The following is a 24494-nucleotide window of genomic DNA, read 5'->3' on the forward strand; positions in this document are numbered from 1 at the left end:
TCCTTCTTTCCACCAGGACATTAAAATGGGTCGTGGATGGGTCTTCCAGCAAGACAATGACCCAAAACATACAGCCAAGGCATCAAAGGAGTGGCTCAAAAAGAAACACATTAAGATCATGGAGTGGCCTAGCCAGTATCCAGACCTTAATCCCATAGAAAACTTATGGAAGCAAATGAAGCTCCGAGTTGCCAAGCGACAGCCTCAAAATCTTATTGATTTAGAGATAATCTGCAAAGAGGAGAGGACCAAAATTCCTCCTGACATATGTGCAAACCTCATCATCAACTACAAAAAATGTCTGACTGCTGTGCTTGCCAACAAGGGTTTTGCCACCAAGTATTATGGTCTTGTTTGCCAGAGGGATCAAATACTTATTTCTCACAGCAAAATGCAAATCAATGTATATTATTTATACAATGTGATTTTCTGGATATTGTTTTTGAAATTCTATATCTCAATGTTAAAATTAACCTACCCTTAAAATTATAGACTGTTCATGTCTTTTTCAATGGGCAAACTTACAAAATCTGCAAGGGATCAAATAATTGTTTCCTTCACTGTATACCAGGATGGGGGCGAGGGGACCATGTATACCAGGATGGGGAAATTAGTACAGAATTGGGGGACAATATCCCTATAACAGGGTCAGCTGCAAGCCCCACCCAATAAAAGTGTATCATGACTACATTTTTTTGCTTCAATTCCCCCTCCACCCTCATTTTCCTCCTCTAAAACCAAGGTGTGTCCTAGAGACCGAAAAATATGCGTGCGTGCCTGGCACTAAGCTCAAACTGTCAGTAGTCACACATGTCTGCAGTGCTCAATTTGTACTTTGCCTGCAGTGAGATAACAGCAAGGCGTCATTACACCTCAAACAGCAGTACTCCAAAAAATCTGAGAAATAAGTCACACAAAATAGTTAACAAATAACATTTCCCATGTCTGCTTTACATCAGCACAATTTTTGAAACAAAATTTAGATTAACCATTTAAATGCTGTTGTCCATCTCTGACATCAGCACTTAAAATGATGCAATTGTCCGTGTGCACCGACTTCCAAGCACCCCCCAAAGTGGGGTACAGAGGAACCAGTGGATTAACATGGCAGCCATTTAAGGCCTCTATAACTGCCATTTTGGTCCTCCTGAGCTCAATAGTACATCCCTGTGGTCAATGCATACTCCAATACTGTGGTATGGGAGTTTATAGGACAAGCGATCAAAAGACAGGTTTAACCCTTTCCAGCCGCGGCCCTTTTTTGTTTTTGAGTTTTCGTTTTTCGCTCCCCTCCTTCCCAGAGCCATAACTTTTTTATTTTTCCATCAATATGGTCATGTGAGGGCTTATTTTTTGCGGGACGAGTTGTAATTTTGAACGACACCATTGGTTTTACCATGTCTTGTACTAGAAAACGGGAAAAAGTGTGGTGAAATTGCAAAAAAAAGAAGTGCAATCCCACACTTGTTTGGCTATTTTTCTAGCGTCACTAAATGCTAAAACTGACCTGATATTATGATTCTCCAGGTCATTAGGATTTCATACACACCTAATATGTAAAGGTTATTTTTTATCTAAGCGGTGAAAAAAAAATTTAAAACTTTGTTTAAAAAAAAAAAAAGCGCCATTTTCCGATACCCATAGCGTCTCCATTTTTCGTGATCTGGGGTCGGTGAGGGCTTATTTTTTGCTTGCCGAGCTGGCATTTTTATTGATACCACTTTCGTGCAGATATGTTCTTTTGATCGCCCGTTATTGCATTTTAATGCAATGTTGTGGGGACTCAAAAAAAAGTAATTCTGGCGTTTCAATTTTTTTTTTTCTCGCTACGCTGTTTAGCAATCAGGTTAATGCTTTTTTTTTTTATTGATAGATCGGGCAATTCTGAACGCGGCGATACCAAATATGTGTAGGTTTTATTTTTTTTTTTTATGTTTTATTAAGGATGGGGCGAAAGGGGGGTGATTTAAACTTTTATATTTTTTTTATTTTTTTCATATTCTTAAAAATATTTTGTTTTCAACTTGTGCCATGCTTCAATATCCTCCATGGGAGGCTAGAAGCTGGCACAACTGGATCGGCTCAGCTACATAGCAGCGATCATCAGATCGCTCCTATGTAGCTGAAATGCAGGTGTGCTATGAGCGCCGACCACAGGGGGGCGCTCATAGCAGGCCGGCATCAGTAACCATAGAGGTCTCAAGGACCTCTATGGTTACTGGCCTGACCCATCGCTGACCCCCGATCATGTGACGGTGGTCGGCGATGTGCTCATTTCCGGCTGCGCGGCCGGAAGCGGTAGTTAAATGCCGCTGTCAGCGGTAGTTAAATGCCGCTGTCAGCGGCATTTAACAGGTTAACAGCGGAGGGTGAATCGCGATTTCACCCGCCGCTATTGCGCGCGCATGTCAGCTGTACAAAACAGCTGACATGTCGCGACTTTGATGTAGGCTCACCGCCGGAACCCACATCAAAGGGGGAGACATGACATGCGCCGTACTAATACGGTGAAGGGGTTAAGTTTTGTCCCAATAAAAATCAGATCAAAACAAAAAATGTAAACCCTAAATAAAATACTGAAAAGGGTGGGGGGGACTAAATAAGAAAACTAGAATTGCCACTTTTCAGTCACTGAAATAAAAAAAAATTAATAAACAGCCATCAAAATGTAATTTGTATCTCCAAATTACTGGTAACATAAAAGCATAAGCTCAAGGGGTGCAAAACATTCCCTCACACCGCTACATGAGTCAAAAAAATTAGTTACGCATCTCAGAAAATGGCTTTGTTTTCTCCTACAAATTTAAGGGAATCTATCACCCCATTTTCCGCCTATAAGCTAAGGACACCGCCATCAGGGGCTTATCTACAGCATTCTGTAATGCTGTAGATAAGCCCCCGATGTAACCTGAAAGAGAAGAAAAAGAGGTTAGATTTTACTCACCCAGGGGCGGTCAGGTCTGATGGGCTTCGCGGTCTGGGTCCGGGGCCTCCCATCTTCATACGATGACGTCCTCTTCTTTGCTTCCTGTCGCGGTCCGGCGCCTCCCATCTTCATACGATGACGTCCTCTTCTTTACTTCCTGTCGCGACTCCGGCGCAGGTGTACTTTATCTGTCCTGTTGAGGGCAGACCAAAGTACTGCAGTGCGCAGGCACCGAGCCTCTCTGACCTTTCCCGGCGCCTGCGCACTGCAGTACTTCGCTCTGCCCTCAACAGGGCAGATAAAGTATGCCTGCGCCGGAGCCGCGGCGTGAATACAAGAAGAGGACGTCATCTGATGAAGTTGGGAGGCGCCGGACCCAGACCGCAACGCCCATCAGACCGGACCGCCCCTGGGTGAGTATAATCTAACCTGTTTTTCTCATCTTTCAGGTTACATCAGGGGCTTATCTACAGCATTATAGAAAGCTGTACATAGGCCCCTAATGGCAGTGGCCGCAGCTTATAGGGCAAAATTGAGGTGACAGATTCCCTTTAAAGTTTTTTTTCAACACTGAAATAATTAACTTTTACATGTACAGCACCATAGAATCATTGGAGCGCTGAAAATAAAAAATAAATAAAAATAATACATTTCACGACCATGCAATGCCATTATATTCTCTACTTACTGCTGGTAATAAAGGTTGCATATTCTGATTTGAGTCTGCTATTGTTGCCAAGTAAACTAGATTCGTGTGCAACATCTGTTGATACCTATAGAAAGCAAAGAAAGTTTAAATTACAGGAAAACGAATAGGAAAATTCATTAATACATTTCAAAACTATAGAAATAGAAGCGTTTGGACAGGTCTGTTCAGTAAACATTTCCATTAAAGGGGTTGTCCACTACTCAGACAACTTCTTATAAATCAGTAGGTTTCCTAAGTAAAATGATAACCTATAAACTCATCTACGGGGCAGGCGTTGTTCCCGGGGCCCGCGTGACATTATGTCATGCGATTCCTGCAGCCGATCAGGGGCCACTTCAATGTCCCCTCCATTCAGCCATCTGGCGGAAGTGGGAGTTACAGCTGCAGAACAACGCTGGAACAGAGTCGGCACAAGAGGTGAGTTTAGGTGTTTTAGCTGTGCTAACACAGTGACTGAAAAAGGGATTGTCAGAGTAGTGTAATCATCCTGGACCATCTTTTCTTAGAACTGCATTGTGCCATTCCTCTGAATTAAAGTAGCAACTAAGTGATACCAGAAAATGTCCAAAAAATGCCAAGAATGTTAGGCTAGGTACAGACTGCATTTAGGAATGTTTTGATAAGGGCCCGAGTCACGTTTATTCATAGATATTGTCCTGATGGAGCCACTCGATATCACAATCTCAAGTTCAAACAGACTCAAAACCACAAGTGACCCATTTTAGCGATTCAAAGTGAAGCCATCAAAGCACTGCTGAATGCAGAGCTTGTTCCTGCAAGCTCTACAGCAATGGTCCCCAACCTTTCTGACCTTTAGAGCCACATTCAGCTATTAGAGAGGGTCATGAGCCACATAAAGCTCCCACCCCCACACAGGAGAGGCAACCAAAGCCCCCCATTTCCGGTATAATGATAACCAAAGCTTTTCCACAAAACTCACCCGGAAGCAGAATACCAAGATCAAGGGGTTCCCCCCATACCCCATTCAGTATTCTTACATCAAGCACTCCAAACACACTGCCGCTTCTAGCACCTCCTCTGACAGGTACTATCATCCGGTCTCCAGCGTACCATACTTAAATTGCCGTATATACAATTTTTTTTTAAGGCTGAAAGTGCCCCTCTCGGCTTATACTCGAGTCATTGTCCCGGGAGGGGGCGGCTGTCACATCATACTCACCCCCTCTTGATTCGGTCTCTGCAGATCCCTGCTTCTCAGATGGTCTCTGGCGCCGGCAGATCTTCTAGTCACATGGTACCGCTCAAAAAAAAAAAAGAGAAAATATGGACATGACTCCACTCCCATAGGCGTGAAGCGCATATTCATTACTTTAATGAGCGGTACCATGTGACCGCTGAACACAGGATCAAGCTGCCGGTGACCATCGGAGAAGCAGAGACCGCACGAGGATGGGGTGAGCAATGCGATATTCACCTGTCCCCATTCCACCGCCGGGCACTGTCTTCCTCGTTCTCTGGCTGTGATGTTCAGATCAGAGGACGCAATGACGTGTTTAGTGCGCACCCTCTGCCTGACCAATAACTGCAGAGACCCGGAAGACACAGCGGCGCGCGGCAGTGGAACAGGGACAGGTGAATATCGCAAGTGTCGGGGGCCTGAGCCAGCAGTGACTCCGGCACCTGGCCCCCATAGCGCGCCGGTGTCCCCGCCTGCTCAGGACACCGACACCTCTCCCCCAGCGACGAGAGGTGAGAATGTGCTTTTTTTTTAATCGCAGCAGCATATGGGCCATATTATTCTATAGAGCATCTTATGGGGCCATCAACCTTTATGGAGCATTTTATGGGGTCGTCAACTTATGGAGCAGCATATGGGGCATATTATTCTATGGAGAATCTTATGAGGCCATCAACCTTTATGGAGCATTATATGGAGCATCTTATGGGGCCGTCAACCTTTATCGAGCATCTTATGGGGCCATCAACCTTTATGGAGCAGCATATGGGGCCATTATTAACCTTTGTGCAGCATTATATGGGGCATATTTTTTGTATGGAGCATCTTATGGGGCCCATCATGAAATGTATGGAGCATTATATGGGGCATCTTATGGGGCCCATCATGCACTGTATGGAGCATTATATGGGGCTCCTGATTCAATATGGATATTCAAAAACACTTAACCTACTGATGTCTCAATTAATTTTACTTTTATAGGTATCTATTTTTATTTTTGAAATTTACCAGTAGCTGCTGCATTTCCCACCCTAGGCTTATACTTGAGTCAATAAGTTTTCCCAGTTCTTTGTGGCAAAATTAGGGGTCTCAGCTTATACTCGAGTATATATGTTATCTATAAACCCCTAAGACTAATATATGCACATCCAGATCTGCTCCTTGGTGCAGGGCTATTCTCAAGATTCACCATGTTGAGCTGTGCTGTTTGCTAGACCTGGAGCTAATGCACCAAGCTGGCAGACAGCTGCGAGCCACAATTCATGGGACCAAGGGCCACATCTGACTCCCGAGCTACAGGTTGGGGACCACTGATCTAAAACAAAATAGACTAATGACAAAGGATTGGTGTAAAATTCACGAGCCAATGCACTGCACACCATTGGCCGGGGGTTCGGCAAGTTGGAATTCCTTACACTTAGGGTACCGTCACACAGTGGCACTTTGATCGCTAGGACGGCACGATCCGTGACGTTCCAGCGATATTGTTATGATCTCGCTGAGAATCGTACGTCGTAGCAGATCGTTTGAAACTTTCTTTCGTCGCTGGATCTCCTGCTGACATCGCTGAATCGGCGTGCGTGACGCCGATTCAGCGATGTCTTCACTGGTAACCAGGGTAAACATCGGGTTACTAAGCGCAGGGCCGCGCTTAGTAACCCGATATTTACCCTGGTTACCAGCGTAAACATTAAAAAAAACAAACACTACATACTTACCTTCAGCTGTCTGTCCCCGGTGCTGTGCTTCTCTGCACTCCTCCTGCATCCTGTGTCAGCGCCGGCCAGCCGGAAAGCAGAGCGGTGACGTCACCGCTCTGCTTTCCGGCTGACCGGCGCTGACAGTGCAGAGGAAAGCAGAGCGCCGGAGGACAGACAGCAGAAGGTAAGTATGTAGTGTTTTTGTTTTTTTTTTTTAACGTTTACGCTGGTAACCAGGGTAAACATCGGGTTACTAAGCGCGGCCCTGCGCTTTGTAACCCGATGTTTACCCTGGTTACCGGGGACCTCGGGATCGTTGGTCACTTGAGAGCTGTCTGTGTGACAGCTCTCCAGCGACCAAACAGCGACGCTGCAGCGATCGACATCGTTGTCGGTAACGCTGCAGCGTCGCTGAGTGTGACGGTACCCTTAGGCTGCCGTCACACTATCAGTATTTGGTCAGTATTTTACATCAGTATTTGTAGCCAAAACCAGGAGTGGGTGATAAATGCAGAAGTGGTGCATATGTTTCTATTATACTTTTCCTCTAATTGTTCCACTCCTGGTTTTGGCTTACAAATACTGATGTAAAATACTGACCAAATACTGCTAGTGTGACGGCAGCCTTACACTGAATTTTCACCCTCATTAGTTTATTCACACAATTTATCCATCCGGGTAACCACAATAGACAATCGTTTACATCCCTACCCAACAATGAAACACATCTACAGTAGGAGCGACTTGCTATTAGGCAGCTATTTTTCCCACACCATTTCAATATTTGCACTTAAGATCTTGGTGGCTCACGTTGCACCACCGTCTGGATCTATTGTCCGATATAGTTTAATAGCGCACTCATACCATTATGTGTATTTATTTCATGAATGTTTAAGCACGCAGGCAGTTAGTGCTTATTTGAGAGCAGCTTTTATAACTTCAAGCACTAGTGGTCCATTTTAACGATCATGGAGATACCAAATGAGTATAGTTTTTTTTCCTTTTTTTTTTTTACTATTTAAGCGATTCACCGATACCACATTTAAATACTTTTTTTTATGTTTTACTAACTGTTGCACACTAAACTTTTTTTTTTTTTTTTTTTTTACAGCAAATAATTTGTTATTGCAGAATCATGGTCCAATAGCTGTAACTTTTGCCGGACTAGATGGTGTGTCCAGTGATATTCCTATTTCTACATACAATTTTTTTATTATATTTATTCCATTTTTTGCGTGTCAGTAAGATGGAGTCATACTTTGGGTGAGTTTTTAACTTTTTCTACGGTATTCACCATACGAGTTAAAGACAAATCGGACATCGGATTCATGCTTTCAAACCATGGACAGCATGAATCAGGACTTGGCTGTATGATTGCAGACAGGTATATTTTACTCTAAAACACTCAGGTGTGTCAGAGACAACGTACATTAGTTATCAGTCTTCTCCCAGCGTTGCTGCAGGTGATTGACCTACTAGCCCCCTACTGACTGGGTAAGCGGCTGTGATCAGTGCAAGCACCGATCGCAGCCGTTATAGCAGGGTGTCAACCATAACTTAGAAAGGACATCCGCCGACGATGCTGCCACCTCTACTTGTGAGCAAACAAAATCATTGTGCAGTACAAGTACGGCGCTTTGCGGGATCGCACTTCCCACTAAGAACATGTCAGATGTTGGAAATGAATTAATAATCAATTCAGGGCCCCATAGAAATTAACGGCAGGTCACGATAGCTAATCAGCAGAAGCTGATCAGCTGCAGCCATTAAGGTACCGTCACACATAGCGACGCTGCAGCGATACCGACAACGATCCGGATCGCTGCAGCGTCGCTGTTTGGTCGCTGGAGAGCTGTCACACAGACAGCTCTCCAGCGACCAACGATCCCGAGGTCCCCGGTAACCAGGGTAAACATCGGGTAACTAAGCGCAGGGCCGCGCCTAGTAACCCGATGTTTACCCTGGTTACCATCCTAAAAAGTAAAAAAACAAACGCTACATACTTACCTACCGCTGTCTGTCCTCGGCGCTCTGCTTCTCTGGTCTGGCTGTGAGCGCCGGGCAGCCAGAAAGCAGAGCGGTGACGTCACCGCTCTGCTTTCCGGCTGACCGACGCTCAGAGCCAGAGCAGGAGGAGAGCAGAGCACAGCGCTGGAGGACAGACAGCGCTAGGTAAGTATGTACTGTTTGTTTTTTTACTTTTAGGATGGTAACCAGGGTAAACATCGGGTTACTAAGCGCGGCCCTGCGCTTAGTTACCCGATGTTTACCCTGGTTACCAGCAAAGACATCGCTGAATCGGTGTCACACACGCCGATTCAGCGATGTCTACGGGGAGTCCAGCGACGAAATAAAGTTCTGGACTTTCTTCCCCGACCAGCGATCTCCCAGCAGGGGCCTGATCGCTGCTGCCTGTCACACTGGACGATATCGCTAGCGAGGACGCTGCAACGTCACGGATCGCTAGCGATATCGTCTAGTGTGACGGTACCTTTACTCTTCAGTCAGCGCGGATGTGCACTCTAAAGGGCAATACTGGTCGCATGACAGCAGTGTCAGGTGATCCACTGAGGAGAACAGCGTTAACATGCAGGAATGGCGCTGCTGCGGAAGGTGGGTATCCATTGTTTTGTATTCGATATTGGGGCACTGAGGTGATTAAGCAGGTATGGTGCACTATTAGACAACCCCTTTAACCCTTTCATGACCCAGCCTATTTTGACCTTAAAGACCTGGCCGTTTTTTTGCAATTCTGACCAGTGTCCCTTTATGAGGTAATAACTCAAGAACGCTTCAACGGATCCTAGCGGTTCTGAGATTGTTTTTTTCGTGACATATTGGGCTTCACGTTAGTGGTGAATTTAGGTCGATAATTTTGCGTTTATTTGTGAAAAAAATTGAAATTTGGCTAAAATTTCACAATTTTCACATTTTGAATTTTTATTCTGTTAAACGAGAGAGTTATGTGACACAAAATAGTTAATAAATAACATTTCCCACATGTCTACTTTACATCAGCACAATTTTGGAAACAAAATTTCTTTTTGCTAGGAAGTTATAAGGGTTAAAATTTGACCAGCGTTTTGTCATTTTTACAGCAAAATTTACAAAACCATTTTTTTTAGGGACCACCTCACATTTGAAGTCAGTTTGAGGGATCTATATGAAAGAAAATACCCAGAAGTGACTTTATTCTAAAAACTGCACCCCTCAAGGTGCTCAAAACCACATTCAAGAAGTTTATTAACCCTTCAGGTGCTTCACAGCAGCAGAAGTAACATGGAAGGAAAAAATGGACATTTAACTTTTTAGTCACAAAAATGATCTTTTTGCAAAATTTTTTTTTATTTTCCCAAGGGTAAAAAGAGAAACTGGACCCCAAAAGTTATTGTACAATTTGTCCTGAGTACGCTGATACCCCATATGTGGGGGGGAACCACTGTTTGTGCACACGGCAAGGCTCGGTAAGGAAGGAGCGCCATTTGACTTTTTCAATTAAAAATTGGCTCCACTCTTTAGCGGACACCATGTCACGTTTGGAGAGCCCCTGTGTGCCTAAACATTGGAGCTCCCCCACAAGTGACCCCATTTTGGAGACTAGACCCCCCAAGGAACTTATCTAGATGCATAGTGAGCACTTTGAACCCCCAGGTGCTTCACAAATTGATCCGTAAAAATGAAAAAGTACTTTTTTTTCACAAAAAAAAATCTTTTAGCCTCAATTTGTTCATTTCCACATGGGCAACAGGATAAAATGGATCCTAAAATTTATTGGGCAATTTCTCCTGAGTACACTGATACCTCACATGTGGGGGTAAACCACTGTTTGTACACACGGCAGGGCTCGGAAGGGAAGGAGTGCCATTTGACTTTTTGAATGAAAAATTAGCTCCAATCGTTAGCGGTCACCATGTCGCGTTTGGAGAGCCCCTGTGTGCCTAAACATTGGAGCTCCCCCACAAGTGACCCCATTTTGGAAACTAGACCTCCCATGGAACTAATCTAGATGTACGGTGACCACTTTAAACCCCCAAGTTCTGCACAGAAGTTTATAACGCAGAGCCGTGGAAAGAAAAATCATTTTTCTTTCCCCAAAAATTATTTTTTAGCCTGCAATTTTTTATTTTCACAAGAGTAACAGAAGAAACTGGACCCCAAAAGTTGTTCTCCAGTTTGTCCTGAGTTTGCCGATACCCCATATGTGGGGGGGAACCACTGTTTGGTCGCACGTCGGGGCTCGGAAGGGAAGTAGTGACGTTTTGGAATGCAGACTTTGATGGAATGGTCTGCGGGCATCATTTTACGTTTGCAGAGCCCCTGATGTGCCTAAGCAGTAGAAACCCCCCACAAGTGACCCCATTTTGGAAACTAGACCCCCCCAAGAAACTTATCTAGATATGTGGTGAGCACTTTGAACCCCCAAGTGCTTCACAGAAATTTACAACGCAGAGCCGTGAAAATAAAAAATCATTTTTCTTTCCTCAAAAATGATATTTAGCAAGCAATATTTTATTTTCACAAGGGTAAGAAGAGAAATTGGATCCCAATAGTTGTTGCCCAGTTTGTCCCGAGTATGCCGGTACCCCATATGTGGGGGTAAACCCCTGTTTGGGCGCACGTCGGGGCTCGGAAGGGAGGGAGCACCATTTGACTTTTTGAATGCAAGATTGGCTGGAATCAATGGTGGCGCCATGTTGCGTTTGGAGACCCCTGATGAGCCTAAACAGTGGAAACCCCTCAATTCTACCTCCAACACTAACCCCAACACACCCCTAACCCTAATCCCAACTCTAACCATAACCCTAATCCCAACCCTAACCCTAACCACATCCCTAACCCCAACACACCCCTATCCACAACCCTATCCCCAACCCCTAATTCCAAACCTAACTCTAATTCCAACCCTAACTCTAAGGCTATGTGCCCACGTTGCGGATTCGTGTGAGATTTTTCCGAACCATTTTTGAAAAATCCGCAGGTAAAAGGCACTGCGTTTTACCTGCGGATTTACCACGGACTTCCAGTGTTTTTTGTGCGGATTTCACCTGCGGATTCCTATTGAGTAACAGGTGTAAAACGCTGCGGAATCCGCACAAAGAATTGACATGCTGCGGAAAATACAACGCAGCGTTTCCACGCGGTATTTTCTGCACCACGGGCACAGCGGATTTGGTTTTCCATAGGTTTACATGAAACTGTAAACCTGATGGAAAACGGCTATGAATCCGCAGCAGCCAATCCGCTGCGGATCCGCAGCCAAATCCGCACCATGTGCACATAGCCTAATTCTAAGGGTATGTGCACACGCTGCGGAAAAAGCTGTGGATCCGCAGCGTTTACGCAGCTGCGGGTCTGCAGCAGTTTCCCATGAGTTTACAGTTCAATATAAACCTATGGGAAACAAAAAACGCTGTGCACATGCTGTGGAAAAAGCTGCGCGGAAACGCAGCGGTTTACATTCCGCAGCATGTTACTTCTTTCTGCAAATTCTGCAGCGGTTTTACAACTGCTCCAATAGAAAACCATAGTTGTAAAACCGCAGTGAAATCCGCAAAAAAACAGCGGTAAATCCGCAGCGGTTTTGCACTGCGCATTTATCAAATCCGCTGCAGAAAAATCTGCAGAGGACCAGAGTACGTGTGCACATAGCCTTACCCTAACCCTAGTGGAAAAAAGAAAAAAAAATTCTTTATTTTATTATTGTCCCTACCTATGGGGGTGATAAAGGGGGGTTTAATTTACTATTTTTTTATTTTGATCACTGTGATAAAACCTATCACAGTCATCAAAATGTACATGGAACAAATCTGCCGGCCGATTCAGCGGCTACGCACTACGCATGCGCCCGCCATTTTGGAAGATGGCGGTGCCCACGGAGTAGACGGACGGACACCGGGAGGCTCAGTAAGTATGAGGGGGGGGGGGGAGCACGGGGGGTGGATCGGAGGACAGGGGGTGTGGATCGGAGGATGGGGGGGGGGGGGAGAGGACAGGAGGACGGAGGGGAGCGGACCACTGAACGGAGGACTGGGGAGGAGATCGGTGGCGGTGGGGGGGTCAGATCAGGGTTTCCAGCCATGGCCGATGATATTGCAGCATCGGCCATGGCTGGATTGTAATATTTCACCACTTTTCATAGGTGAAATATTACAAATTGCTCTGATTGGCTGTTGCACTTTCAACAGCCAATCAGAGCAATCGTAGCCACGTGGGGGCAAAGCCACCCCCACTGGGCTAAAGTACCACTCCCCCTGCCCTTGCAGATCGGGTGAAATTGGAGTTAACCCTTTCACCCGATCTGCAGGGACGCGATCATTCTGTGACACAGCATATGCGTGACAGGTCGGATTGGCATCGACTTTCATGACGCATACGCTGTGTCACAGGCCGGGAAGGGGTTAACGTCCGGAGCTTTTTTCGGTTTTGCGTTTTCGTTTTTCACTCCCCCTCCTTCCCAGAGCCATAAGTTTTTTATTTTTCGGTCAATATGGCCATGTGAGGGCTTATTTTTTGCGGGACGAGTTGTACTTTTGAAGAACACCATTGATTTTACCATGTCGTGCATTAGAAAACAGGAAAAAAATTCCAAGTGCCGTGAAATTGCAAAAAAAAGTGCAAACCCACACTTGTATTTTGTTTGGCTTTTTTCCTAGGTTCACTAGATGCTAAAACTGACCTACCATTATGATTCGCCAGGTCAGTACGAGGTCATAGATACCAAACATGGCTAGGTTCTTTTTTATCTAAGTGGTGAAAAAAAATTCCAAACTTTGCTAAAAACAAACAAAAACACTGCCACAGTGACAGCAGGTGCCGCTAATGGGAGACGTAGTCTCATCAGCCAGCGCCTGTGCTCACAGAAAAAAAAGTTAAATAATTACATACACACGTGGTCAAAATTGTTGGTACCCCTCATTTAATGACAGAAAAACCCACAATGGTCACAGAAATAACTTGAATCTGACAAAATAATAAATCAAAGATCTATGAAAATGAACAAATGAAAGTCAGACATTGCTTTACAACCATGCTTCCACAGAATTTAAAAAAAAAAATAAAACTCATGAAATAGGCCTTTACAGAAATGATGGTACCCCTGAAAATAATGTGACAAAAGGGACATGTTAAATCAAGGTGTGTCCACTAACTAGCATCACAGGTGTCCACAATCTTGGTCAGTGAGTGGACCTGTATATAGGGTAAACAAAACACTATAGTGGACACATACCAAGTCACCAACATTATGATTTGACCCAGGTGGGGTACATTTTTATATAATAGAAGTGGGACCAAAAATAGGACCATAACGGACTAACTGCAAAGCATAGACCAAAAACCAACAGAAGAAAAAAAGCAGCATATAGTCCAAGTATAATGTAGAAAAAAACACTTTATTGATAGTTAAGCCAGGGCACATCCGTTGACCTTACGCAATTTATGTCTCTCCTGAACAGCAACGATCTGAATATTCATCTTACGTTTGTGTCAGATATTGATTCTATTGATTTTTTGGACGTCACGATAAGGAGAGACAGTAGGGGCATTTTGAATACAGACATATTCCGCAAAAAAACATCAACAAATACCCTGTTACATGCCACCTCAGGACACCCTAAACACATGTTAAAATCTATTCCGGTGGGGCAGTTCCTCCGCTTGAGGCGTATCTGCTCTGATATGGTAGATTTTGAAAAACGAGCGGAGGAACTTCGCCTCAGATTTAGGGAACGTGGTTATAGTGGGAGGTCCATTAAAAGAGCCTACCTGAGAGCAAAACATACATCTCGAGACAGCTTGGTATATGGTCCCCCTAGACGCTCCGCAGTGGGTGCTAATGAAAAAACCAGATTTATCACCACTTTCAGCCTGCAATCCGATCAGGTACGCCATATACTGGAAAAAGCATGGCCTATTTTAAAGGTAGATTCGATTATCGGGAAATTCCTCCCATCCCGGCCTCTACTGACATTCAGGCGGGCCAGGAACCTCCGTGACTGTTTGGTTCGAAGTCACTATGTGAGTCAACATCCTCCAACATTCTTGGAGAGATCTACTCCTAGGCCTGGATGTCGTCCGTGTGGCCGCTGTGTCGCCTGCCCCAACGTGGATACCTGTGACACATTTACGGACTCTAAGGGTGTCAGAACATATTCCATCAGATCACATATTACGTGTATAACACGATATGTGATTTATTATGCAACTTGCCCATGTGGACTTATTTATGTGGGGCTGACTACCCGCCAACTTAAGGTCCGTGTGAGGGAACACGTTCTGGGGATACAGGCGGCCAGTGGCCACGCGGATGCCTCCTTACTTAAAACTCTGCCTAGGCATTTTAAGGAGTTCCATGGATGCAATGCATCATTATTGAGGGTTAGAGGAATTGATACCCTAAAAATTAATATCAGGGGTGGCCAATTATCTAAACGGCTTGCTAAAATGGAGACGCAATGGATATGGCGTCTTCAAACTATCCACCCGGAGGGTCTTAATGAAAATATCTCGTTTGCCCCATTTTTGTAGTCCGCCGGCTGCTGTCTGTATTCCTATGTATCTCTCCGCATGCATTTGATTTTAGTGTGATTTTAATGGGTATTTTTTTCTTTTTATAATTATTAGTTGTGACACATGAAGGACGAATACTCGGTTGTTTACCTGGGAGCAGGTCTACCATCCCGAAGGACTGTGTATGAATTTGGGGGCCATATATGACCAGGTTGGTCGAAGATACACTGGGACTATATATATATACGCTATGGATCCACTTGGACTATACTTTTTTCAATATATAGTTTTCCCCTATATATGCATCTGTACAAAGGGGTGTTTTCATGGACTTGGAATATTATTCACTGATGAGTGTTATGTCTAATCTTTTTCCGAGCTATATGTAACTCTCTCATCGCTTCAGCAACCGGGATATGCATCATGATTGATATCAGTATTGGTTCTCTTATGATATTAGCTCCATTCTGTTGTTGTTCTGTGTCTGGGTTGGGTGTGTTTTATTGGTTGCTTTGTATTATGTATATGTATCTATGTTTTTTGTGGTGGGTGGCTGCCATATAGCAATATATTGTTCCATTGATACTGGGTATAGGTACTCGTTTGATATCTTGCCCCCTATGTAGACATAGGGCCGTTGTTTTCAATATGCCCGGTTAGCTCTCTCCTTTGCGCATGTCCGGCTACATTAAAATGGCCGCCAGTACATTTTTTATTCCAGCCTGTACCAATATGGCCGCGCTGTCTTTATGGCGCATGTCCGGCTATACCAAAATGGCCGCCGCGTTAGTTTACTTCCTGGCCTTTACCAATATGGCCGCGCCGACACTACTGCGCATGACAGGCCTCCCTAATGTCCGGCTATACAACAATGGCAGTCTGTACAATTTACTTCCTGGCCTTTACCAATATGGCCGCGCTGACACTACTGCGCATGACAGGCCTCCCTAATGTGACCGCAACGTTTAGTGCGGTTCCTTTCTTCACTAACATGGCCGTTCGGCGCGATATGCGCAGGTGGGGACGCTCACGTCGGCATAGCAACCTGGAGGTATTTCATCTGCTCCTGTTCTCATGACGCTATCTCTGTGGAGACACATGGGGCCCCATGTGTTCTCTGATGAGTGGCGTACAGGTGTATCGGGAGCAGACCATTAAGGTATTGTGTAGCTATTGGTCAGCTCTGTAAGTGTAGTCCCACCAGTTAGTGCCCCTTCCCCTTTATATATTGAGCCCAGCATTACACTGCAGTACCCCTTGAGAAAGGCATTTAGCCGAAACGCGCGTCGGGGGGGACAGGAGTGAGGTGCCAAGTACACGCTGTGACATACTGCCACATTAACCGGTATGTATATTAGTTATCTGTATTGTGCATGTGTTTTTAGACATCTTTTGGACCCGTGCATCCAATATATCTAGGCATATTATATGTACCTTACACAACTTCTGATTATTGTATAATGCCTATGCAGGTTATTTTGTGGATTTCTCTATTTTGTAAGCACCTATTTCCTGTCCATTTAGGTGCATGCTGAGTGTAGCATGGGGATTGTTTCCCCCTGTCGTTTTTAATCTGGCTTAACTATCAATAAAGTGTTTTTTTCTACATTATACTTGGACTATATGCTGCTTTTTTTCTTCTGTTGGTTTTTGTATATAGGGCAACAGTTCACAGGAGTTCACCAGCTGATCAGCTCCTGTGCCCTCACTTACAGCACCGCGGCATGAGAACTTTCCCACACAGCAGTGGTGCCGTAAGGAAGATCACCTGAGCTGATCAGCTGATGAACTCCGGTGAACTCTCTCACAGCAGCTCAGTGATACACTGTGGAGGCGATTACCTCCTGTCAGTGTATGGCCAGCTGTCTTTGAGAGCAGTCATATCAGTGACTGGTCTCAAAGTCATCAGGATCGTCGTGGGACATTAAAGGGAACCTGTCACCCCCCCAGGCGCTTTTAACTAAAAGAGCCACCTTGTGCAGCAGTAATGCTGCATTCTGACAAGGTGGCTCTTTTAATTCTGGGTGCTGTAACTGCCGAAATAATCAGTTTTGTAATTTGTCCTAAATACCTTTTCTTCAGTCAGGGAGGCAGGCCTTTCCCCCCTGCTGCAGACGCCACACAGCCGTCACTCAAATCTTCTTGGCGCCGGGTCCTCACAACTGTTTTGAAATGAGCCGACGCCTGCGCTCTTTTTCTCCTGCCTTGGGCCTCACACCCGTCACTCAAATCTTCTTGGCGGCGGGCATCGCCTCCTCACCGCTGTTTTGAAATGAACCGGTGCCTGCTCTCTTTTCTCCTGCCTTGGGCAGGCGCAGTGAGTGCTGCCCGTCTGTCCTCATATGCAGTCCAGCTGACTGCGCCTGTGCAGACGCCCTGCTGTGAATCCCAGCCCCGTAGTATGAATAAATAAGAAGACACTGCGGGGCTGGGATTCACAGGCAGGGCGGCTGCACAGGCGCAGTCAGCTAGACTGCATATGAGGACAGACGGGCAGCGCTCACTGCGCCTGCCCAAGGCAGGAGAAAAGAGAGCAGGCACCGGTTCATTTCAAAACAGCGGTGAGGAGGCGATGCCTGCCGCCAAGAAGATTTGAGTGACGGCTGTGAGGCGTCTGCAGCACGGGGGGAAAGACCTGCCTCCAGGACTGAAGACAGGTATTTAGGACAAATTACAAAACTGATTATTTCGGCAGTTACAGCACCCAGAAGTAAAAGAGCCACCTTGTCAGAATGCAGCATTACTGCTGCACAAGGTGGCTCTTTTAGTTAAAAATGCCTGGGGGAGGAGGGGGGGGGGGGCAGGTTCCCTTTAAGGATTATCTTCTCTGCGGACAGGTGAGGAATATTGTGGTTTATTATTTTATTTTTGTTGCAGGAGATGTTGGCATCAGTGGCCTAGGCGTTCGGTAAGTATGGTTTAATTAAGATTCATTAAAGAAGTCCATGTCTCATTATTTCAAATAAAGGACTTTATTCTGGGTGTGTGGTTTTATGCAATATTACTATGGGGTTACTAAATGGATAGGTGTCTTATAGATGCCTCTGTTTAACTAACCTGTGGTCTTGATGTCACCTGACAATACAAAGATGACATCAACCCCACAAATATGAACCCCACTTACCACCGCTACAGGGCAAGTGGGAAGAGTGAGGCTAAGCGCCAGATTTGGTACATCTTATAGATGCACCTTTTCTGGGGCGGCTGAAAGCTGATGTTTTTAGTCTGGGATGGGGCCAATATCCATGGCCCCTTCCTAGGCTATTAATATCAGCCCGCAGCTGTCTGCCTAGCCTTTGCTGGTTAGATTTTATAGGGGTACCCTATGTCAATTTTTAGTATGTAGGTTTGTATGTGTGTTTACTTATCAGCTTACTAATGAGGGTGTCGGGCTCACACCTTTTCATTACTAAGCCTAGGTGTCAATGACAGCTGCTGACACCAAGCCATTATGCCATTACCCTGATGCCACTGCATCAGCATGAAAAAAGGTGGTGTTGAACCAAGAAATTACATCACAAAACTTTTTTTTTTTAAACATCTTTAGCTCAAAAAAGCCTTCATTGCTGTACAAAAACTTGCATTTTTGCAAGCAGTTTTTCCTGCCAAGAGATGCAGAAACCTTGCAGAAATTTCTGCAAGCAAATACTCAACATATGCACATAGCCTCAAAGTTCTCCTGCTCTGTATGTTAATCCTGCCGGTCCGTTTTGAGAGGCGTCCATTCTGGGATCTGTACCCCTCCACCTGGCTGCTGCTTGCCGTCCGCCTGCTTTGATTGAAGTGGATGACATTTTCTACGTCATCCACATAGCAGGGTTCTATTACATGAGCCGGAAAGACGTGTGCCAGCGCATGCACACTGATGTTTTCGGCTCAGCCTGCAGTAATGTAATGCAATGCACAGGCAGCGATTTCTCTGCAAAGGCGTGGGATTTCGCCCAGCTACGTGCATAACGCAGAAGGAGTTATCCACGTCAATCAAAGCAGGAGGACGGCAAGCAGTAGTTGGAAGGAGGGGTAGAGAGCCCAGAATGGACACCTCTCGGACCAGACAGAGAGGATTAAAATAAGGGTGCGGCAGAACTTTAAAAGGTTTTTGGGGGAGGACAGGGGGTTATAAAACCATTTATGGAATGCAGCACAGGCGCTGAATAAGGTTATAGCTTTAGGTGACACATGACAAAACTGGTGACAGCTTCCCTTTAATGCATTTCGACATAAAAACCTGTCAAAGTAAACGGTCAAGATGGGTTTTCATGCTGCCTGAAGAGAAATAATGGGGACCGGACATCCGGCAAGAAATTTCTGTCTCCTCAGTTTTTTCTATTGTCAATTCCCATAACATTGGATTTCATGTAAGGGCAAATGAAAATGTCAAAGTGAGCCGTGTATCACCAGTGGGCTGGTTGTTGAACACTTAAAGGGGTTGTCCACTACTAGAACAGCCCTTTCTTAAACTAAATGTTCGGACCGCATAAAACAAACAAACCTATAGTCACCTCCCACGCCGGCTCCATTCCAGCTGTGTCGGCACTCAAGGTCCCGGAGCTGTGATGCGGTGGAATGATACATGATGCCCAATCAGCACCGGCGCCACTGTCTGCCGCCTTTGTATGACGAACATGAAGCGAAAATCCGGGCTGCAGCTGATCTCTGACTTGCTCTTCATATTCAGTTCGACAGGAGGCGAGGACAGTGATGCCAGCGCTGATTGGGCACCACAGCCCCGGGACCACGAGTGCTGCCCTGCTGGAACGAAGCCGGCACGGGAGGAGAGTATAGGTTAATTTTATCGGGGCCGAACATTTAGTTTAAGAAGGGACTGTCCTAGTAGTGGACAACCCTTTTAACAAGCTGATGTTTGGGGAGCAGACGCACATTGCCCATAGAAGTAGTGTTACGTGGTACCCACCAAATAGATAAGGGCGGCTCAAATGAGACAAACCATTTACATTGTCATACATCAAATGGATAGAATTTCCTCTACTTACTGTGAACATTCAGAGGTCTTTCCTTTGTTTTGGAAATCCATAATACACTGAATTAGGTGATTATTCTCATCCAACATCTGTAATAAAAAACAGTAATGGATAGGAGCATGGAGAGAGGAGCGGGAAATTACTTATTTTTAGGTGGTCGTCTCATAAAGGTAACCTCTTTGGCAAATAAATCACCTAGTGGTGGACAGGCCATACCTCCAGACATCCATAGGGCAGAGAGAGGTTGACTCAATCCCTCTACTTGTGCTGAAGATATGAATTATAGAGAAACACTGAAATAAGTATGGAAATGCAGGTTGCCTTGTAATGATTCTGGGCTATAACCTACAGTAATCCAGAGAGGCATTCACTAGTGGAAGGCTTTGGAGCGGAAATCTCCCAGCATGCCTTGCTGTCAGTAGAATGCCTGCGCTGGCGTTTTGTATTAGTAAATGCAGACATAACACCCAGCACAGAGAATTTTAGGCATGTTTCAATTCACAAGTTTAATAATAGTTTGCAATATTTTTTAAATTTTACATACATTATGTCATGTTATATCTGTGAATGATCTGAAGAAGGAACCAGACAGAATCTGAAATGCACAGATAGGAGAGATGCCAGTGGCCGCTGGAAAAAAATGTGCCCAATAAAATGAACATAATGCACAGCAATGTTAAAGCGACAGTCCTGTGCACATGTCCCATCTTATGTTACTGCTTTGTTACCACTTTAGGATCCGGAAATCTTAAAGTGGTTAAAAGTAGCGACACACTCATTGTCCAGAAGCCACCCGCTCTATATAAATGAAAGTATACAGCCAAGAGGCTGGTGGCGGAGATGATGACCATCAGCAGAAAAAAAAAAAAAATCAGAAAATGTAACTGATCATAATAAACCTTCAAATGAGGTACAATAAAATTTCAGCAGGGCAAGGGAAAAAATAAAACATAACTTTTCATAATTACTAGTGATGAGCAAGTATGCTCGTTGCTCAGGTTTTCCCGAGCATGCTCGGGTGGTCTCCGAGTATTCAGCGAGCCTGGAGAATTAGTATAGGTGGACGCAGCTGCATGACTTACAGCTGCTAGACAGGCTGAACACGTGAGGATTGCCTCTTTGATACAGTCGTGTGCAGATTCCATGTGTTTCCGCAGCAGAAACGCACTACGAATGCATTTTATTTTTTTTACCTGCAGATTTTCCACAACTAATGCAAGTCTATGGGGATAATCTGCACATAAAACTCAGCGTACTGGCTAGAGAAATGGACATGTTACAGATTTCAGTTTACGCTGTGTTAAAAATGTGCAGGAGATTTCTCTAAATTCCATCCACTCTGCTGGAACTGTAAGGCTACTTTCACACTAGCGCGGTCGGAAAAAGTGGTCCGTCGGCAGCAAAAAACGTTTTTTGCTCCCGGCGGTCCGCCACAACACGGCGCAACCGTCGCACGACGGTTGCGACGTGTGTCAATACATCGCAATGCGTCGGTAATGTAACTCTATGGGGCAAAAACGCATCCTGCAAACAACTTTGCAGGATGCATTTTTTCCCCTAAACGACGCATTGCGACGTATTAAAAAAAAACGCCAGTGTGAAAGTAGCCTACGATGCTATGTTCATGATGCAGCAAAAACTCATCGAGTGCGCAGCATAGGCCACTTTCACACTAGCGTCGTACGATGCACGTCGCAATGCGTCATTTTGCAGAAAAAACGCATCCTGCAAAGTTGTCTGCAGGATGCGTTTTTTCTCCATAGGCTTGTATTAGCGACGCATTGCCACACGTCGCAACTGTCGTGGGACGGTTGCGTCGGACCGTCGGCACCAAAAAACGTTGCTTGTAATGTTTTTTGGTGCGTTGTGTCCGCCCCCTCCTCCCCGCAACTCACAATGGGGCAGCGGATGCATTGTAATAATGCATCCGCTGCCCCCGCTGTGCTGCGTTGTCACAGGATGTATCGGTGCGACGGGCCGACGCTAGTGTGAAAGTAGCCATAAAGGGGCTTTCACCTGCTATTTTCAGGAGGCCGCCACTCCCCTGCTCCAAAAGTCTGACCAGTCGGACCTACAACTGCATGCACTCCCATGCCGCTAGGTAACTGCCTCTGTAGCCTAGGAGAAGCACAGGGGGCCAGGACTGGCAAAAAAACAATGATTGAAGCAGCTTTACAGCAGCGCTAGCAAGAGTTCACTCTTTGCCTAAGGGTATGTTTCCACGTTCAGGAAATGCTGCGTGTTTGATGCTGCATAGAGACGCAGCGTCAAACACGCAGCGTCCAGATGTTACAGCATAGTGGAGGGGATCTAATGAAATCCCGTCTCCACTATGCGTGGTAACACACATCGGGCGGCCCTGCGATTCCGGACATGCGGCGCGTCTTTTTAGATCGCAGCATGTCTGTTTACTTTGCGGCGATGCTGCGCCGCCGCAAGGTATAACACAGGGCCCTATGTGTGGGGTGCAATGATTCCGGATGTGTGCAATAAACACATCCGGCATCATCGCGTCCCCAGAAGGGAGCGGAGCGATTTTGCCGCTCCGTCCAAACCGCCGGCCATCCTGAACGTGGACACGTACCCTTCGACAGTTTCTTAACCCTGATGAAATTGGGAACCCAACAGCAATGTGGTATGTCAGGCACTGGGGGGCGCATTACGTGTAGCTGTGAATCCAGCCTCAGGCCATGTTCTCCTCTGAGCTGGAGCATCTGTCGCTGGCTCCATCGTGTTAAAGGGAATCTGTCACCTACTTTTTTGTATATAAGCTGTGGCCACCGGCATCAGGGGCTTATCTACAGCATTCTATAATACTGTAGATAAGCCCCCAGATGTAACCTGAAAGATAAGAAAAACAGGTTATATTATGCTCACCCAGGGGCGGTCCGGTCCGGCACCTCCCATCCTCATATGATGTCGTCCTCTTCCTTACTTCTGTCGCGCCTCCAGCATACTTTGTCCTGTTGAGGGCAGAGCAAAGTACTGCAGTGCGCAGGCACTGGGCCTCTCTGACCTTTCCCAGCACCTGCGCACTGCAGTACTTTGCTCTGCCCTCAACAGGACAAAGTACGCCTGCTCAGGAGCCGTGGCAAGAAGAGGACGACATCATTAGAAGATAGGAGGCGCCGGACCGGACTGCGACGTCCATCGGACCGGACCGCCCCTGGGCGAGTATAATCTAACCTTTATTTCTCATCTTTCAGGTTACATCGGGGCTTATCTACAGCATTACAGAATGCTGTCGATAAGCCCCTGATGGCGGTGGGCTTAGCTCAGATACAATTTGGGGGTGACAGGTTCCCTTTAAGCAGGAAGACAGCGAGCTACATATGTAGTGTGCTAAATGGCGGCTCCTTATAGTCACTGGGCTTGGCTTGGGACAGACCCATTTCTGCTCCTCCGGCCTTGGAGGAACAAGAGCTGCCATCATCCCACTGATGGGAACCTCTGATTGGCTGAGGTCTATCAACAACCCTGAGCAGAGTCCTTTCCCGCTGGATGCCAGGCACAGTATAGCCAGCAGCTCTGCTCCCGGGAGGTAGTGCCCCAGTGCAGCTGCCAGCCACAGACAGCTCGTCTAGCGATGGAGGCGCTGTGTGCGGCACCGTCTGCCCGGGCGCTTTTGTTACCTTCTGTATGGCGGCCGGAGTAATCTCGCCTTTCCCCCGCTGCCTAGGAGCTGCGAAGGCCACCGACATAGCGCTGGGAAGCTCCGGCAGAGCGCAGGCTGCGAGCAGGAACGAGGAAGTGCGGACACCGGAGGCCTCACGGAGACACAACGGCTGGAACACAACCCCCTCACCGCGCGAACACACCAGCACGCTCCTGGACTGAACCAACAGGCGACAACGTCGGGGGGGGGGACAGCAAATATTCTCAGAGATAACCTACAAACAGAACCCGGACACACACGTGTTCAATACGGCGTAATGTTTATTGGGAGGTATATGTAGCCTGCCAATGTATGGCGCCACCATGAAAGCCACTAATGCCGAAAGCTTGCATTGTAAGCAATCCGCACCCCCATCACGAGTTGTGAGACGCTCCGCTGTGCAGAGACCCCACAATGCTCTGCGTAGTGAACGGCGCTCAAAGACTTGGTATGTCCCGGCACAGGGGAGAGCAAGTACTGAAAGTAACCGAGAGGCTGAGACCGCACCATTGTGCGCAGAAATGAGGTGTGAGAGCCTCTCCCGCGCTGCACAGGGCTGACTCCTCACACAGGAGCGGGCTTACTAAGGCCACACAGGCAAACTCAAAGGAATGTACCAAGTGGCCGACTACGTGATTTATTCCATCATTTACTGGGCGTTTTGGAGCACCAGCTCGGTCTTTTAAAGACTGGTCGATCTCGCACATTCAGCAGGGGAGTACTGAGCTCCCCCACATATCCCGACACATGGTCTAGCCCAGGCCGAGAGGGGACAAATCTCCTGGCTTCCATGTGACTCGTGATTGTCTTCATTTG

The 24494-nt window shown here is 46.2% G+C and overlaps 1 protein-coding gene across 4 annotated transcripts in view; it reads right to left on the minus strand.

Moving 5' to 3' along the window:
• Positions 1–23867, minus strand: part of SS18 (SS18 subunit of BAF chromatin remodeling complex) — a 77138-nt gene extending 53271 nt beyond the window's left edge. The window contains exons 1-3 of one of the 4 annotated variants that reach the window (XM_069731230.1): positions 23656–23867; positions 20036–20112; positions 3615–3699 (exon numbers count right to left, since the gene is read on the minus strand). In XM_069731230.1, coding sequence (XP_069587331.1) covers positions 3615–3699; positions 20036–20112; positions 23656–23724 — 231 coding nt within the window. In that variant the 5' untranslated portion in view covers positions 23725–23867. The remainder of the gene's footprint in view (positions 1–3614; positions 3700–20035; positions 20113–23655) is intronic. The other 3 variants (XM_069731231.1, XM_069731233.1, XM_069731232.1) reach the window with 3 other exon arrangements.
• Positions 23868–24494: the final 627 nt, after the last annotated feature.

The sequence above is a fragment of the Ranitomeya imitator genome, chromosome 6 (genome assembly GCF_032444005.1).
Source record: "Ranitomeya imitator isolate aRanImi1 chromosome 6, aRanImi1.pri, whole genome shotgun sequence".
NCBI classification, from domain to species: domain Eukaryota; kingdom Metazoa; phylum Chordata; class Amphibia; order Anura; family Dendrobatidae; genus Ranitomeya; species Ranitomeya imitator.